The following is a 16879-nucleotide window of genomic DNA, read 5'->3' on the forward strand; positions in this document are numbered from 1 at the left end:
TGATAGGCGTCACACATAAAATAATAGGCTAGCTTGTTTGCTAAATCACAGAGGCGCAAATCCAAGCGGTGCAAGACCCCCCATCCTGGGAAAAACATAATTTGAGCCCCCTGTCCTTACAGCCCTGATGCTATGCCCGAGAGAAACCCCCCTCCGCTGCTACCACTCCATTACAGAGGGATTAGTTGGTCTAATGGGGACCACAAAGGACTAAATTGTATTTTAAATCAGATGTAGCAAACTTAACTAGGCTAAGACATGTAATGTAATGTTAAAAAAGTTAAAAACTAACTGAAGAGGATCCAAACTTCTAACAATAAATATTATTTATTTTCACCACACAGTGTTTAACAACTCATTTTTGGCAAATGTGACCAGCAGTCATAAATTAAAAGTAAAAAAGGCACTTTGATAAAATCTGACAAACTTCTGTTCTAACACACTGAAATGCACAAACATTGTTTTTACATGTAATTGTAATAACCTTGTTTACAGCCAGACAACAATCATGTACATATTCATAAATCAGCACGATATTTTGACATTAACCCAAACAGCTGAAAAAATAACTAATGTCCACACATATTTGCAAGCAGCAGATAAACATGATAAATGTGGCATGCTGTGATGAAAAATATACAAAAAGCAGGCACAGTTTTACTGTTACTGCTACACATTGCAATATTTGGTCATCTCATCCAAAATATTCTGCCTCCTGTTGGCTAGTGAACTTTTCCTACACATAACACAAACACTTCAAATACAAACAATAACTACATAATCTTTGTTTCAAGTACAACAGATTTGAAATCGGTTATTATTTAAGCCTATTATTTCAAGTGCAGAACACAAAACAACTTGCTTACATAAACAGTCTAACAAAACAACACAAATACTGAAAACAATTTACCTGATCAGAGTTCAAAAAATCATAACACAATCTGTCTTGTTTGTGCATTTATGTAAAGATTACAGACTGGGTGGTGGGAGAAGAGCAGATGCTCTAGTGGTCATTTCCCTTAAGACAGATCAAAGTGCTTGTGTGTACTGACAGTTAAGGAGGATCCATCTACATTGAGTAGAGATGGATGAGGCAAGATAATGCAGTTGTGGAGCTTATGGATACTGTTAAGTCTGCAGAGCAGAAAGGCGTCGCTCGATACACTTCTTACCTGTAAGCAACAAAAAGATTGAAGATTGAAGTTTGGATTAAAATATAATCAAGTCAAGATCACATAACAAATTCATTCATACAGTATGTGGTCTGATTCTGCCATTTTAAACTTGGTTTGTGTGTCAACATCATGCTACATACATTTATCTATGCTGTCAATGTCCTTTTGCTCTGTGATGATCCGGGACAGACCCTCCATCAGCAAAATGGCTTTATGGTAGCGCTGGACTGATGCTGTGCCATAGTGGAACATCTCATCTAAAGCAGCAGACTGCACCTGAAGGCATGAAGAAAACACACATTAAGATTTAGATCAACATGCAGGCTGGATAGAATCTGATTTGGAGTGAAAATCAACACCACTGCTGTGAGGTAAAGTCACCATGTGCACAGTGTGGCTGTAGATGAGCTTCTCAGCTGTCAGTCCATTGAAGCGGTCCATAAGCTTCTGTTTGTCAAGCAAGAAGGTCTGCAGTCGATGGTTGAGGGAACGACAGTATGTTACACAATTCTTGTACAATTCATTCAGTTTCTTGATCACTGCACAAAGGGAAAGTAAAGACATTGAATTAATTTATATTAGAGCCCAACCAATACAGGATTTTTTCTTTTATATTCTTTTATAAGATATACGCTGTTCAGAAAAATAAAGGGAACACTAATCAGACATCAGATGTTGATGAACAAATTATTCAAGTTGAAAATCTTTACTGATGTACATTGTATCATTTGTTGAGAACAAAATGACGGAACAACGGTCAGTGGAAACCAAAATCAATAACCCACTGAGAGCTGGATTCAAAATCACACTGAAAATCAAAGTAAAATATTTAAATCACAGACTGATCCAACTTGTGTGAATTTTATCACGGCAACTCATAATGTGACTCAGTAGTGTGTATGGCCCAAAAGTGCCTGTATGCACTACACACTCTGGCCAGGAGGAACCCAGGGCCCACTGCACCAGAGGGGTCTGACAGTCGCTCTGATGATTTCATCCCGGTACCTAACAGCAGTCAGGGTACCGTTGGCTATGTCATGGAAGTCTGTGCGACCCAAATATGGATGTTCCATCCTGGAGGAGCTGGACTACCTGTGCAACTTGATTGGGCTGCAGGTACCGCCTCATGCTACCAGTAGTGACACGGACAGAAGAATCAGTCTGGAAGGATGAGGAGAGAGCAATTCTCTGTGGACACCACATGCAAAACCATTCCCTTTTGGGGGGTTGTCTTGCTTTTGCCTCTCCACTTCACCTGTTGTCACTTTCATTTGCACAAAAGCAGGTGAAATTAATTCACAATCAATTGTGCTTCCTAAATGGACAGATTGATATCCCTGAAGTTTAACTGACTAAGTGTTCCCTTAATTTTTTTGAGCAGTCTATATACACAGAATATATACTGGTACATGAAAAAACTTGTGAATTGTGACGTTTATGCAGCATCTTTCTCCAGAATCGCTTTAAAAGTTTGCCTACATAGTGTCGCCAGAAAAAAAACAAAAAAAACAACTTGCATTTTTAAATTTATGTTTTGTTTTCCAAATTTTTGACTCCATTTCTACAAACGGAGCCACAGGTTTTTACAGCATGTGGAGATGATTTTCTACTTTTGTCTACTCTTTTTGCTACTAAAATGTCTAGCCAAATATACCTGGACGGCCGTCCCAAGTAAAGTCTGTGTGGGAAAGGCTGTATATGTAATGAAGGCAGGATATTTTACAGTTTAACAATAAACTTTATTGTCCAAAAATGACATCAATGCACTGAAACAGTAACTTCAGTGGGAATTTACAAGTACACATTACCCCACATTAGCCCCAAGACCCTATCAGTCAACATATGGGTCGATACGAATTTGTCTGTGATCAATATATCTCTAATTATAATAATTATGATAAATATAAACCGACTCTTGTCATCAAGCTTCAACATGAAATGCCAGACTATATTTACCAGACTTTCAAGTCTACATTAGGTGAGAATCCTAAACCAGAGGTCACTGTCTCACCTTGTTTGACTGTAGTAGAGGGACAAAGTTGGCCTTGTTTGATGTTCTCTTTAGCAGTGTGCAGCGCTGATGACAGAAACTCTTCAGCCTTCATATACAACACTAACTGCTCTGCATAGCTGGAATATGCAAATAAAAAACATAAGTCATTCATGAGAAGATTTGTGAAGGAAGGGAGCTGCTGTACATTTTGAGAAAATGTAAAAAGCTTCATGCATCTCACCTCCATTCTTTACTCAGAAGGCTGATCTGATCCGTCACCAAGCTCTGCTCTAGAAAAGAGACATCAGGACTGTTGATGGCACTCAGCCCCAGGTCCTTAGAAGAAGCCAATTCCATGACACAGTGGACAAAAGCCAAGGTGAAACGCAGCTCACTCAGAGCATCAGTATGAGCCTGCTGTGAAAAGATAAGATCAAATAATGAAACACGTGGATTCTCAATTAATCTATTCACCTCAAACTATCATCATAGTATTTGTCTGTACCTCCATCAGTGTATCTTCAGGGAGCTCTGGAGGGTTAAAAACCAGGCTGCTTTGTGGAGTGGCGTCCATGGCTTCAGTCTCACTATTTCTGCGGCTTCCTCCCTGGAGACGGCGGCTGTTCAGCAGCCAGGCTGAGTTAATGTAGTTAGGTGAGCCTGTATTTAAGACAAATACAAATACAACTTAACCCTGAACAGCTCAAATACAAGTAAAGGAGAGAGCATGGGGATCACTGATGACACATTTTAGGTTTACAGAAAATAATTAGGGCAGTTAGAAAGGTAACCTGTGAACACCGGAGGAGAGTCTCCTTTGGACGGAGAACCCATTGTGAAGATTGTAGGAGGTGGGCTGTCTGAGTACGGAGAGCCTCTATGACAACCAGTAGGAGGAGCTGTAGGAGCAAATAAGAAGAGTTGCAGTCAAAAGTCACCTGAACTGCAGCCCAGTAAATTACACGGTTAAAATATGTGTTTATTTCCAAATTGGCATTGATTTCATTATTACATAATGCTTTCCCTTTGCATGACTTAATGGTGGTGTTAAACTGGCCCATACCAGTGGAAGCTTAACCATATTTGGCTATGAAATATATATACCCACCATAGTCTTGTGATGAAAGACAAACAGTATCAGTAAGAAATCATTAGACTGATACCTGTTATATCCATGCTTCTCTCACAGTTGAGGCTCTCCTCACTTCCCTCTTCAAAAAGGTGACCTCCAAAGGCCGCCTTCAGCAGCATGTCAGACAGCCTGCCTGTGCTCAACGATCTGGACATTCAATACAGCCACAGACACCATCAAGAGAGTTCAATAATTTATCAATTGGCACATCTTTGATACTGTGTGACAGGTGTCAGGTGAAAAGCAAGCAAAGCAAGTCTCAATTAGATTTGGATTATTGACACAAACTATTGTCATATGATTTTGCAGGGTTATTATGTACATATGCTTGTTATATTCCAATAATATAAAAATTATTATACTGTTCTGACCTTTTAAAAGGGCCCTTTTTATTGGCTGATTTCCTGCTCATGTTGGTCTGGGAAGCAGGAGATGCACCAAGGGATTGCAGGTCTGAAACTGTCCTGTTTCGGTTTGGCATTCTTGACTGAACCTGTTGAAACAGAAATTAAGGATCAGAGATATATTATTGCTAACATGTATATTGGACAGTTAAAAAAAATTCTACTGTGTGAGTTGCTTGTAGTTACCAGTCACTTTTCATGTTTTGAAGAGAGATGTGCACATTGTGAAACAAAAATGTGGACTGACATGGTGCTTTAGATGTCCTGTTTCTGTAATAAGGATGTTTTAGAAGCTGACCTTGGGGCTTGACTGCATGTCAGGAGAGCCAATGAGCAATCCAGTTCTTGTGCTGAGCGGGAGAGTCTGCTCCGAGGTCTTTGGGGTCATTCCCACTGAATTAATTAGAGTTTTATAAAGATTAAACCATTAGCAGAAACAGGCCTGTTTAGTAAGTTGTCAGTGCTCATAACAGTATCACTAACACTGAATGAAACAAGCTCAGGCATGTTCTCTGGGTGTTGTCATTAGGCCTGAATAAAAGGCAGAGTAAAAGTGGTTACAGAGAAAATCAAACATAAACACTTCACCACAAAACAACTCAGAAAATTTACTGAATGTGACATATTTCAGATGGTGGAATTTGTGTTAACACCCGTAAGGCCCTGGTGGTCAACAAGTGACAATCAATTGACAAATTCCCATGTAATGTCTAAAGCTGTGGCAGCGAGAGCTGTGCAAGAGCTCTGCTTAAAGGAACAGTCCACCCAAAAATTAAAAACAGTCCAAGCCCATGGAAAATCAGGTGAAGTGTCGTGGTCCAACATTTCTGGAGATCCAAAGCAAAACAGCGTAACAGCATTCTCTGAAACAACTGAAGTAGCTGGAGTGGAATGGATGATTTAAGCATAAAAAACAACTGAAAATAAACATAAAATGGCTTCATGCAGCTCATCCTGCAGCCTTCAGCTGAAAGCGTTAGCACGCACCCTGTCACCTGTCCTGTGTCATCTACTCAACCAACCCTTGGGATCTTGGGGCTTCCAGAGACTAGTATTTCATTGGACGAGCTGTGTGGAGCCATTTTATGTTTTTTCAGTTGTTTTTAATGTTTTAAAACAAGTTCCCAGCTACTTCAGTTGTTAAGGACAATGCTGCAATGCTGTTTTGCTGTAAAGCTCCAGAAATGTTTTGCGGACTACAAATATTACCCAACGTTTCATTGACATGAGAAGATAATGACTGAATTTTCATTTTTGGGTAAACTGACCCTTTTACAAAAACTAGGTAAAATAAAAGCTGATTGAGATGCCCACCTAGCGGGGAGAACTGGTGCGGGTGAGCTCCTCCAGTTACCAGCCTTGGGGAATTGAGAAGAAATCCTGGGCCTGAAGCTCTACAGCCTCCACATTGTGGGGAGTTTTCCCTGCTGCTGCCAGCACAGCAGAGTGTGACCCTGCATGACAGGAGACAGAGTCAGACAAAGTAAAGAATAGTAAATAACAAGACACTGAGACGGTTGCAGCTGAGGGGCTATACATGCCTGGTGGAGCCATGCAAGCCGGCAGGTTGCAGGTTCTGTTCCATTCGTTGGTAGTTTTGGATCTGAGTTGGGACGGGAATGGGCACTGTCTGGCTGCACTTACGGCCAACAAATTCCTCAGGCTTGCTGCAAGGATGAAAGAGGAAGCAAAAGAATAAGACACACAGGAATGTGCAGTTAAAAGTGATTTACACTTAGCACAATCACTTATACTTAGCTTAATCATCTATCTCAGAACACTTTCATCTTCATCCCACCAGAATCTAAACCTGCTGGGGTTTTCTCTTACCTAACAGGCTTGGAGGGAGAATGCAGTAGGGGAGAGGGTGGAGGTGTCTTTCCTGCAGCTCCGGGGCCTCTCTCAGCCAGTACTGAGCACCTACAGAAAGATATTTGTTAGCTCTGTCTACATAAATTAAAAATATTTAACAACATTAATTTAGCATTGGACTTTTAAACAACTCTGCATTCTTTGTACAAATGTGAGATGATTGTCTTATTTCTACAGTTTGCTTTAACAGTTTATAGCAAGGAAACTAAGACATTTGTTTATTTTTTCAAAAATGATCACATTTTAAGATATATGACTGACGCCATATTGTGGTGTGACTACTCACCCACTGTATATCAGGCAACTCTCAAGGGGTGACCCGACTTCCACCTCACACGTGTACTCACCTACAAAGCAGAAAGATTGAAATAGTCAGACCCCTAAGTGCTGATGTGAAGACCTGCACAATAAAAAAAAGCCAGATATCTATAGAGTAAGACATCTTACTGGGAAACTGGGCAGGCACCATGACGTATTCCTCTGTGCATGATGAGGTGCTCCGACTGTCTTGATTGGGTATTTCTTTCAGCAGGAAGGCGGGGGTGATCTGTGTAGGGGAAAAGCGCGCTTTCGGCTGAAGTTGGTGTATCTCTCCATCGGAATGCTAAGAGAGTTGAAAATAAACTATAATAAATTACAGGGAAACAAACACATTTGGAGTGTGCTGTATTTCACATCTTTAAGAACAGACTTTTCTTTACAAATTCACAATATAAAAGGTCTACCCACTTGAGGGGAGGCCAGGTGGGATGTGGAGGAGCTGCTGGAGGAACTCCCCGAGCCTGAACTGGGGTAGGAGAGCAAGGGAGCTGGAGAGCCTGTCAAGAAAAATATAAATGTGGTTGTGTTAAGACCCCGGCTACATCATCTTTATTGATTCTAAGTTGCACTGAGACAAGTGAGATGCAGTCTGTACTTTTCTTTGTGGATGAACTCGTCTCCAAGAAAGGGTGGTGGAAAAACTCATCTGTAAATGTAAAGATTCAGATGTTAGAGATTGAATCATATGTAATTATGAAAAGAGGTTCTGAATGTTAAAAAGCAGCAGGCTCACCAAAGCTGATCCGCTCTCTGTGGTTTCTCTGTAGCAGCCCCATCAGAAGGTGTCTTAAGTTACAAGAAGTCTCCTTTGGGATGCTGGGAAAGTACAAAGGTTTCCTATTTAGATTGACTGTTTTGATTGGCCAGAATAATTCCTGTTAACATAAATGATGTGAAAAAAAAACAAAATGCTGATGACCAAACAAGATATGTGAGAGGCTCATCCCAAGAACTTTAGATAAACAATACAAATCCAGGAAGAGAGGAAAAACATCAGCTGGGTTCACCTCTGCAAGCAGCTTTGTACAGTGTGTTGAATGTGTTCATGTTGATAGAGCATGCTAAGGGTGGGCAATATATTGATATTATAACGTTAATGTGATATGAAACTATATATCATCTTAGATTTGTTATATTGTGATATGGCATAAGTGTGGCCTTTTCCTGGTTTTAAATGCTGCTTTATTGTTTTATTTGGTTTTGTAAGGCACTTTATTACTTTGTTTTGAAAGGTTTTTTTAGGGTTGTCGCAATATCCCAGTATAATATTGTGTGACTAATCCAGCACCGATTTCAGGCCCTGTGGATCTTTTGTTTATAAGCTCATCTGGCTGCCTTTTCACTATTCATTCAGGGTAATTGTTCCTTATGTGCACTTTTTATACAGTTATAGTTGCAGACTCTCCCTCCGCAACTACCCCCCCCCCCCCCACACACACACACACATATTTTGAATGTAATTTATTTGCCAAAAAAAGTAAACAAAGTTTAAATTAGATTTGACTGATATTTTTTTTATCATAGATATCGCACTAATATCATTATTGGGAATTTTTTGTGAATTGTGACAGCCCTAATTCAGATATATATTGTGTATTGCTATTAGGGTTGCAGCACTATAGCGGTTTCAAAGTATACCGGGGTATGAAAACCAACGGTTTTGTCTGTCAGGACATAATGTTTTGTACAATTATAGTTCAACTAAAAAAACCCTCTGTTTTAATGCCTTTAAGGGTCATTGAAACTGAAAATAATAATAATAATAATAATAATAATAATAATAATAATAATAAATGTGTTACCCTGTATATCATGATACCCTGAAACCCTGGCATTTTCTGACATGGTTATCATCCGTTACAACCCTAATCAGGATATAGCCTAAAAACATCATGATATTATTTCAAGGCCATAGTGTCCAGCAACAGAACATGCTAATACAGTCCAGTACAGTACAGGTACAGCAGGTGAGCCAACGTCAATCACAAAAATTTAAATTTTGTAATCAGGTTTGAAATTACTGTTAAGTATGTATGATTAAATATTAATATTTAAAAAGTACTTTAAAAAAAACCTAACCCTATCCGGTGTGGTATGAAGTCTGTTTCCTATTGCTATGTGTGCCATCTACCAATCATAACCTGCACCAATGGATGGCATGGCATGGCAGGAAAAACAATTCTGACTGGAGGGCAACATTATTTAACAGCTTCGACACAACTTATATTGCGTCAGTGAGGGAGAACTGTAACCGGATGTGTTTGTGTAATTTGCACTGCAATGTCTCTGGCTCATGTTCATACAGAATTGTTATGTTTATAAAAAAAAATAATAGGTAAACACTTTATCTTGGTGTGTTTATCAGTGTTTAGGTGCAATTTTCCAATTTCAAATTTCAAACATTTTTAAGCTTGTGAATGGCTGTGCTAATATTTTGAACTTGCTGCTTTAGTGTGGTCCCTGTGTTTGCATTTTGTTGCAGATCTAAGTGGTGTTAAAGGAAATGATATTTAGGCCATTTGTGTTTCATAAGCTCAGAGTGAGCTGTAAAATATGTGTGTTTTTAATCTGTTTTTATGGCTTTAGTGTAAAGCCTCAGGGCATCATGACACTCAGTGCAGACTGTATTTGTGTGTGTGTGTGTGTGTGTGTGTGTGTGTGTGTGTGTGTGTGCGTTTATGTCTGTGTGGAGCAATGTGGGCCATGTGGAAAATGATAGCCGTGCAGGCCACAAGCTAGCAGCTCAGGGCATGTTATATATAGAATGACAAGAAAACAACAAACCGTGGCTCCTCAAACACATGCACAGTCTTATCGTCTGGCTTTATCACTGTGAAAGATAAGTATGGCCACGAGCCAAACACAGGCTGGCAAAGTGCACCATGAAAACAGTGGAAAACAATCCATAAATTCCTTTGAATGCTTTCCAAGTCCAAGTTTTAAAAAGCCCCAGATGTCAAAATGACTTAAAATAGAGAACTAAAGGCATTTGTCAATGAAAAGACAAAGAGTTTCACATCACACATAGTCAGCATCTCATATATAGAAATATATGATAGGCAGGAGACTAGATATAGCATCATGCATCTGTTACATTTCTAAATATCGTCTATGTGAGAGCAGCTGGTTGAGAAAGTTCTAGATGATCAGCCTGATCAGGTGCCTGTATCCGTTTCTTCCACATTAGGATTATTCTTAGGACTTATTGAGTGGTAATTATATATGTGTGCGTCTGTGTCTGTGGCATGTGATTCGTCAACTGTCCATGTGCACACCAAACATCATTCACATACACACACACTTGAGTGTGAGCCCAGAGAGATGACCAGTCATTCATCATATCTCCATGTAACACCTGTTTACACCTTCTTCCTGTGTGTGTGCGGTGTGTATGTATGTGTGTGTTGGCATGGGCTGCACTAACCTGGGTAAGAGGCTCCTGTTGGTTTCATAAAACAAACGGAGCTCCTGTGGTGTGCTGGCCTGAACGCAAACACACAACAAACATGAGTTAAGCTGGAAATAGAACATGCATACTCAAACAAACAAACAAACCTGCAATCCTTACAAACAAGCATTTAAATAAATGATTGTGGAAAGTTCGATATTTAATTTGCAAAAAAACAGTTATGTCACAATGTAAACACAGATAATAAGTGGCTGTTCCCATGATCCCACTGAGGGCAACGAGGAATGCTTGGAAATGCCAGCTAAGCCAGTTAAGTAAACATCATCATCAGCAGCAGCAGCAGCTCACCTCACACTGACCCTTGGACTTATGTCAACTCATTGACCTGCCTGGCAGAAATAGTCTCTCCTCTCATTCTCAGGAATATGTTTTCAAGGCAACATAAATAACCTCAATAGGTAGATAAAGTCTAACAACAGAATGTTTCTTCCCCTTCAAATGCTAAACATGAGGATAAAAGTGTATTCCTGACCAAAGAAGGGACAAAACATTTGCACGTGTCTCTACATAAATCACACCTGAGGCAATCTGCAAATAACAGTGTCATCTGAGCAGCCACGTGAACAGTAAGAAGTAATACCCAGGGTTGTGAAGCAATATTTACTCTGGGTTCAGAAAAATGGCTCTCAGCCATTTCCACATGCCCCTCATCTGTAAACAAGACTCTTTTCTAACAAGTAGTCAGGCTGTTCCAGCTTTTTCCAACTAGTAACACTGGATATCAGAGAGTGTCACCCAGCAGGCAGGTGATGCTTAGTGCTTCTGTTGTGGATCATGTTCTTAGTGTTGTGAAAGGGGTACATCATGTTCACTTTAGTGTTGACAATAATGAGTCAACCCTTTCTAGGAATTAGGTCAGAAGAATATTATTGGCCTACAAGTTGTTCTATTTATGTGATGGATCTTAGTGAGCATTTGTTTGGCGAATTGCTAAACCCATTTACTGAATCTAAAAGTTTAAAAAGAGTAAAGCTACAGCTTTTGTATCTGCATGTATGTGTTTTTAAGTTCCACTCACATGAAATGGAGCCTTTCCAGTCAGACACTGGTACACAATCGTCCCTATGCTCCACAGATCAGCCTTGGCGTCATAGTGCTGGGACATGATGACCTCGGGAGCCTGTGTCCAGACAAACACAGCTTACAGCTTAAAGAGACACTCTGACATTACACCTTGTTGGCACATTAAACTACAGTGAGAGACCTTAATACTTACCATGTACATGGGAGAGCCACACAGCGTGGCTGCCATAGTGTTTGTCTGGAGATGACGGGCAAACCCAAAGTCAGCTGGAGGGCAAGAGAATAAGTGTGTGATGACTCCATCGTCTTCCTTAAACCAACACAGACGCTACATTCAGTTTTGTTTAGACTAGAGGTCATTACCTATCTTGATGCAGGTGTTAATGGGACTGGACCTGCGTCCCTCTGGGTGGCAGAGCAGGATGTTCTGTGGTTTGAGGTCTCTGTGGAGGATGCCTTTGCTCTGCAGGATCTTCATGGCCTGAGCAATCTGCTGTAGGAATACGCGGATAGTATCCTCGCTTAACGTGCCCTTAGCTGAGGGTCAGAGGGATGAAATACATGAGATGAGTGTTGAGGGAGTGCATGGCAGTATATAGATTAAAAGGTAATTGTGTCATCATCCACTACTATTTTGACTATTAATCTATTATTAAAGGGCAACTCCACCAACTTTCAGCACTGAAGTGTGTTTACAGGTCTTAAGGAGTACTACTGCATATGTGGAAAAGTAGTATAAAGCCGTTTGTGGCTCCAGAGGAAGCTGCATGTAATCTGTTAAATTGCATTGTATGTAATATAATAAATTGCAATCACTAGTGACAATGTATCAGATTATATCCAGCTTCCTCTGGAGCCACAAAAGGCTTTAAACAACATTTGTCACATATGCAATAGCACTCATCAAGATCTGTAATAACACTTTAATGTGTAAAATTAGTGGAACTACCCTTTGAGTCACTACTTAAGAACAAATGCCAAATATTTTCAGCTTCTTAAATGTGTATATTTTCAGTTAAATTTCAAGTCTTTCTTCTCTGATTTTTGGATATTGGACAGTTATTTTGATACCAATACCAGTATCGGAAATGCCTCTTATACAGCCTAAAAATGGTTATAGGTGAGCACACAAGTCTGTGCACCAATCTAATACCGCGTGTTTTATTAGCTTCAAACCCGGACCCTGCTACTTCCTAGTGTTGTCCTAAACACCTGCACACAACAATAATTAGGGCTGTCGGGATTTGAGATTTTCACTATGAGCACTATTGTGCCCAAAAGAATTCATGATAACAATATTTTAGCACTGTGGTTAGTGTCTCGCTCCTCCGACATAATTTTGTGTGGCAGTAGAAGTCACACACTGTGGAAGTAGCTAGAAGAATTATGGCAGTCATTCACTGTATGCATTTGGATGTTTTTAACGCACTGGTATCGGATCAGTCCTCGGTATTAGTCGATATGCATGTTCCGGTATTGGAATCAGCATCGGGAAGGAAAAAATGGTGTTGGAATATTTTCACTGTTGGTCAGACAAAGCTCATAATGAATAATGTAAGCATGTCAACTGGGACTCTGGGAAATAATATAGTAATAAATAAGTAAATAATAAATAGGAATTTTCCACTATTTTCTCGGTGAAATAATGAATTGGGAAAACAAAAACAGATTAATAATAATAAACTGTAAGCTGCAGTCCTTTATCTTACGTAAAAGTTATTTATCTCCAATATGATGTAAGGTGAAGAATCTCGTCACCTCAGCGTGCGTCACTGCTATCATACTTCGTGGAAGAGAATTTTGTTTACGATGTGGCTTTATTTGGAAGTTAATGCTAACCCCCCTCCGATTTCTTAGTATTTATAGCTGCAGTGTTTTTCCACCGGAGGACAGGGGATAAGTGAGTGACAGATGGGTGAGGTCATGTGGGTTCTCCGTGAACTGGGCCAAGTGTGACTGTGAGTGTTGTGCTGCAAGTAGGTGGATGTTCCTCCTTGGCAGGGACACAGAATGGGCAAGTGTACAAAATAAGAGACGCTGGCACGGTGGCAGACGCTTCACATCAGCATTTAAATAGACACATTGACTCTAACGAGGTAAATATAGCCAGAGAAAGAAAATCAACTCCATCAACTCAGCTGCGTCATCAAATTTTGAAACAGGGTTTGAAACTTTAAGAGGGTGAAATTTCAGTCTGACAGTCAAGTGAGAAACTAAACGTGGTGAAATCACAAGGTGCATGGTTTCAACATAATTTATAGGAAAATTCTCACAAGCCACTTCTAGAGGTTTAATTTTATCTGGGTTAAGCACTTGGGAGTATTAAGTGATAATTTGCTCAATGGCCTGTTGGAAACTTAAACCTGAATTCTGTGGTTGTTCTGCTCTGTCTCCTCAAAATCCTATTACTCCTTCAAAACACTGAAAAAGCTTAGCCAAGCCTCTTAATTAAAAGCCAAACTGGGCAGCCAGTACAACAGTAAGCTGCTCCAAACATAATTACAAGCAACAAACTGTGAATTTGATCCTCTAGTGCAACAGTAAGGAGTGATGTCTGAATGTCTCCTTTTATGCTTTAAAATGGAAAACTTTACAGTTGTGATCTAAATTAAACCATGCAGGATGTAGCGCACTTACAGTGAAGGTACTCTGCCAGGTCGCCTCCATTGCAGTACTGGATAGACAAGAAAGATGAGCATTAATAGAAGCTTTGAGATTTGCCTTTTCAACAAACCCAGAAATAATCATTTCTAACAATGCTTACCTCCATGACGAGATACACACATCCCCCCATTTCCTGTTGATAAAATCAGATATAATGCAAATTAGCAATGGAAATATGCAAGAGCTGCAATGATAAGAAAATTAGTAGATTCACAGGAAATTAGTAGCCAGCTTATTTGATATTCGATTCAGCCTTTTTCCAAACAAAAATGTCAAATATTGTCTGGTTCCAGTTTCTTAAATGTGAGGATTTGCTGCATTTCTTTGTCTTTGATGACAGTAAATGAAGAATCTTTGGGTTATGGACTATTGATTGGACACATAAAAGCAATTAAAGCAAGTCACTTTGGGCTGTAGGAAATTTGATGAGCATTTTTTCACAATTTATTGACATTTTATAGACTTAACATTTACTCGATTAATCGTAAAACTGATCTGCAGATCAATGAGAGAAAATAAGAGAATGAAAATAATAATAACAAATATCAGATCAAAAGTTACTTTTAAACGGATGTGCTTAATGATAATAATACTGTAGATCACATTTATTTTGTGTAGGGAGATTGGGAGTTAAAACTAGATTTGCACAGAGTGCAACAATTAGTCAATTAAGCGATTAGCTGAGCAAAAGAAAAAGTATTTGCAGACTATTTTGATAACCGACCAAAGACATTTTGAGTTTTGGACTGTTGGTTGGACAAAAGAAGCAAGTTAGAGATATCGCTTTGGACTTTTTCACAATTTTTTGACATTTTATAAAATAAAGGATTCCTTGATTAATTATGAAACTAATCTGTGAAAATAATCTACATATTAATCAATAATGAAAATAATTCGTTGCAGCCCTAATTGTGGTTTATACCGACAATCCCTCAATGCCCTAACAGATTGTGCCGTAGGCTACAGTGACACCAGCTCATTTCCTAGACTGAGTTCATTCAGAAATTCTGGGCCCCTCCCCAATTTGGCTCCCTGCTCCTTTGCTATTGAAAAGGTCACTAATACCACTTTTCCACCAAATTAGCAGGTCTACACAGGTTTTTAAACATGGGTGCACACGCTAAAAATCACCTATTGACCCCATTCGCACCTCCTCCTGCAAGGCAGCCCATTTTAGATGAGTGAGGTGAGATGAGGTGGGGTAAAAGGGTGCGAAATTTAGCCATTGACCCATCAGACTTGTATGTATGTACCTATCGAGTGCCTTTTGTTTGTCTTTTATGTCACAAAGTTAAAGCCAGTAGGGGCTGTGTACTGGTGTGAAACTTAAACAGTGTTTATCACTTGTCCATTATGGCTATTATGACGCAGTAAGTAGGTAGGTAGTACAATAGGTTGTAAAGGTAAGCAGGTAAAGTAACACGTTGTCGTCTACAAAAAACCCTTGCAGCCTGACCTGAAGTGTATCATCTGAAGTCTGAGTAGCATCTCACAGCAGACGCACACCGTGTCTGCTGTGAGATGCTACTCAGACTCTTTGTTTGATAAGCCACTGTTTGACCGGCTGCACCCTGCCATCTGTCTGAAATAGTGAGAGATCAGCTCACCGGTGTCTGGCAGGTGTCAGTAAGATGAGAAGCAGAGAGCTCACACACTCACGCAAACTCAGATACAAGCAAATGGTTAATGTCCTGTGTTACACCTCACAGAGGAATCATTATCATGTTTAGATTCAGGATATCATATTAGGTGTTCATAAATTCTACTCATCTTTTAGAGTAATTTGTTTAAGTAATCTCAAAAGACAGCTGCTATACAATATCAATTAAAGCTCCAATTCTAGTTGTGGATGTTAGTTGTCACATGAAAAACTACAACAACCGACAGCCGAATCAGCGTCACACGAGTAAATGACGTTCAATGTGTCAATATTTGCAACATGTAACAGCAACGTTTATTGCATGCATGTATTGCTGTTTAGATGCTGCTGATGAGTGTGAGGGAGCGGGAAGAAGGAGAAAAACAAAACATTGTTTACCTGAAAGTCGAGCAGTCTAACAATATTCTCATGTTTGAGTTCCTAGAAGAGAGAGAAGTGGGAAAACATTGTAGTTAAAGTCACACAGACAGATTGACACAGTGGGTGGCAAGGCATTAAAGACAACTTCTTACCTTTAATATCTTGATTTCTTTACCGAGCAGAGACTGTGATTTGGCCAAGTTTTTCTTGTTGATACACTTGACGGCAACTTCCCAGTCACGTTTCTTGAAAAGGTTCAAATTAAAAAAAAGCAGGACATGAACACAGCAGAGAAACAATGACCAGGCAGATACTGATTTGTCTCAAAAAGTAAAAGTTACCTCTTTATGTCTGCCTTTGAACACCACAGCAAAGGCACCGTGACCAATCAGGTCTTTCCTGTTGAACTCAAACTTCCCAACAGACTCCATAGATAACAACAATAAACGCTTCAAAGTATCCGAGCAGCTTCAGGACGACACTTTTCCAACTGAGACACACGTACAGTCCCACGAGACGTCCCTCGAACCGGTAAATCCCATTTCATTGACGAATAATACTGTCTCGACGCGTGACGAGCTTTATAACCGAAGGGATATCGATGACAACATTACGAAGTTTCCATCAACACAACAAGCTAAAAACAAACAACTGTATTTAAACTAAATATTAGTGGCACCACGTGCTTATTTAGCGGTTTAAATGAGTCCCGTTACGTCTATAGAAGACAAAAGCTCACGTTCGTGTTCCTCGCAGCTGTTTGTATTCAGACACTGAGCTCAGATATTACTGTCTTCTTCACCTTT

The 16879-nt window shown here is 39.7% G+C and overlaps 1 protein-coding gene across 2 annotated transcripts; it reads right to left on the bottom strand.

Annotated features, from left to right (window-relative positions):
- Positions 1-308: 308 nt before the first annotated feature.
- Positions 309-16862, bottom strand: ulk1a (unc-51 like autophagy activating kinase 1a). 2 transcript variants are annotated; one of them, XM_073465983.1, is made up of 27 exons: positions 16415-16862; positions 16226-16318; positions 16092-16133; positions 14154-14186; positions 14027-14063; positions 11753-11926; positions 11583-11656; positions 11385-11486; positions 10322-10380; positions 7631-7713; positions 7493-7543; positions 7306-7394; positions 7024-7180; positions 6863-6923; positions 6535-6624; positions 6246-6371; positions 6019-6158; positions 5003-5097; positions 4672-4793; positions 4332-4447; positions 3960-4067; positions 3674-3828; positions 3410-3585; positions 3187-3305; positions 1557-1714; positions 1316-1451; positions 309-1172 (listed from the first exon to the last, which is right to left on the bottom strand). In XM_073465983.1, the coding sequence occupies exons 1-27, from the start codon at positions 16502-16504 to the stop codon at positions 1129-1131; spliced, it is 2730 nt and encodes a 909-aa protein (XP_073322084.1). In that variant the 5' UTR covers positions 16505-16862; the 3' UTR covers positions 309-1128. The 2 variants fall into 2 exon arrangements, with proteins under 2 accessions (XP_073322084.1, XP_073322085.1); XM_073465984.1 differs by having other exon boundaries at positions 1038-1172; positions 3410-3582; positions 16415-16585.
- Between the last annotated feature and the right edge of the window lie 17 nt (positions 16863-16879).

The sequence above is a fragment of the Pagrus major genome, chromosome 5 (genome assembly GCF_040436345.1).
Source record: "Pagrus major chromosome 5, Pma_NU_1.0".
NCBI lineage: Eukaryota > Metazoa > Chordata > Actinopteri > Spariformes > Sparidae > Pagrus > Pagrus major.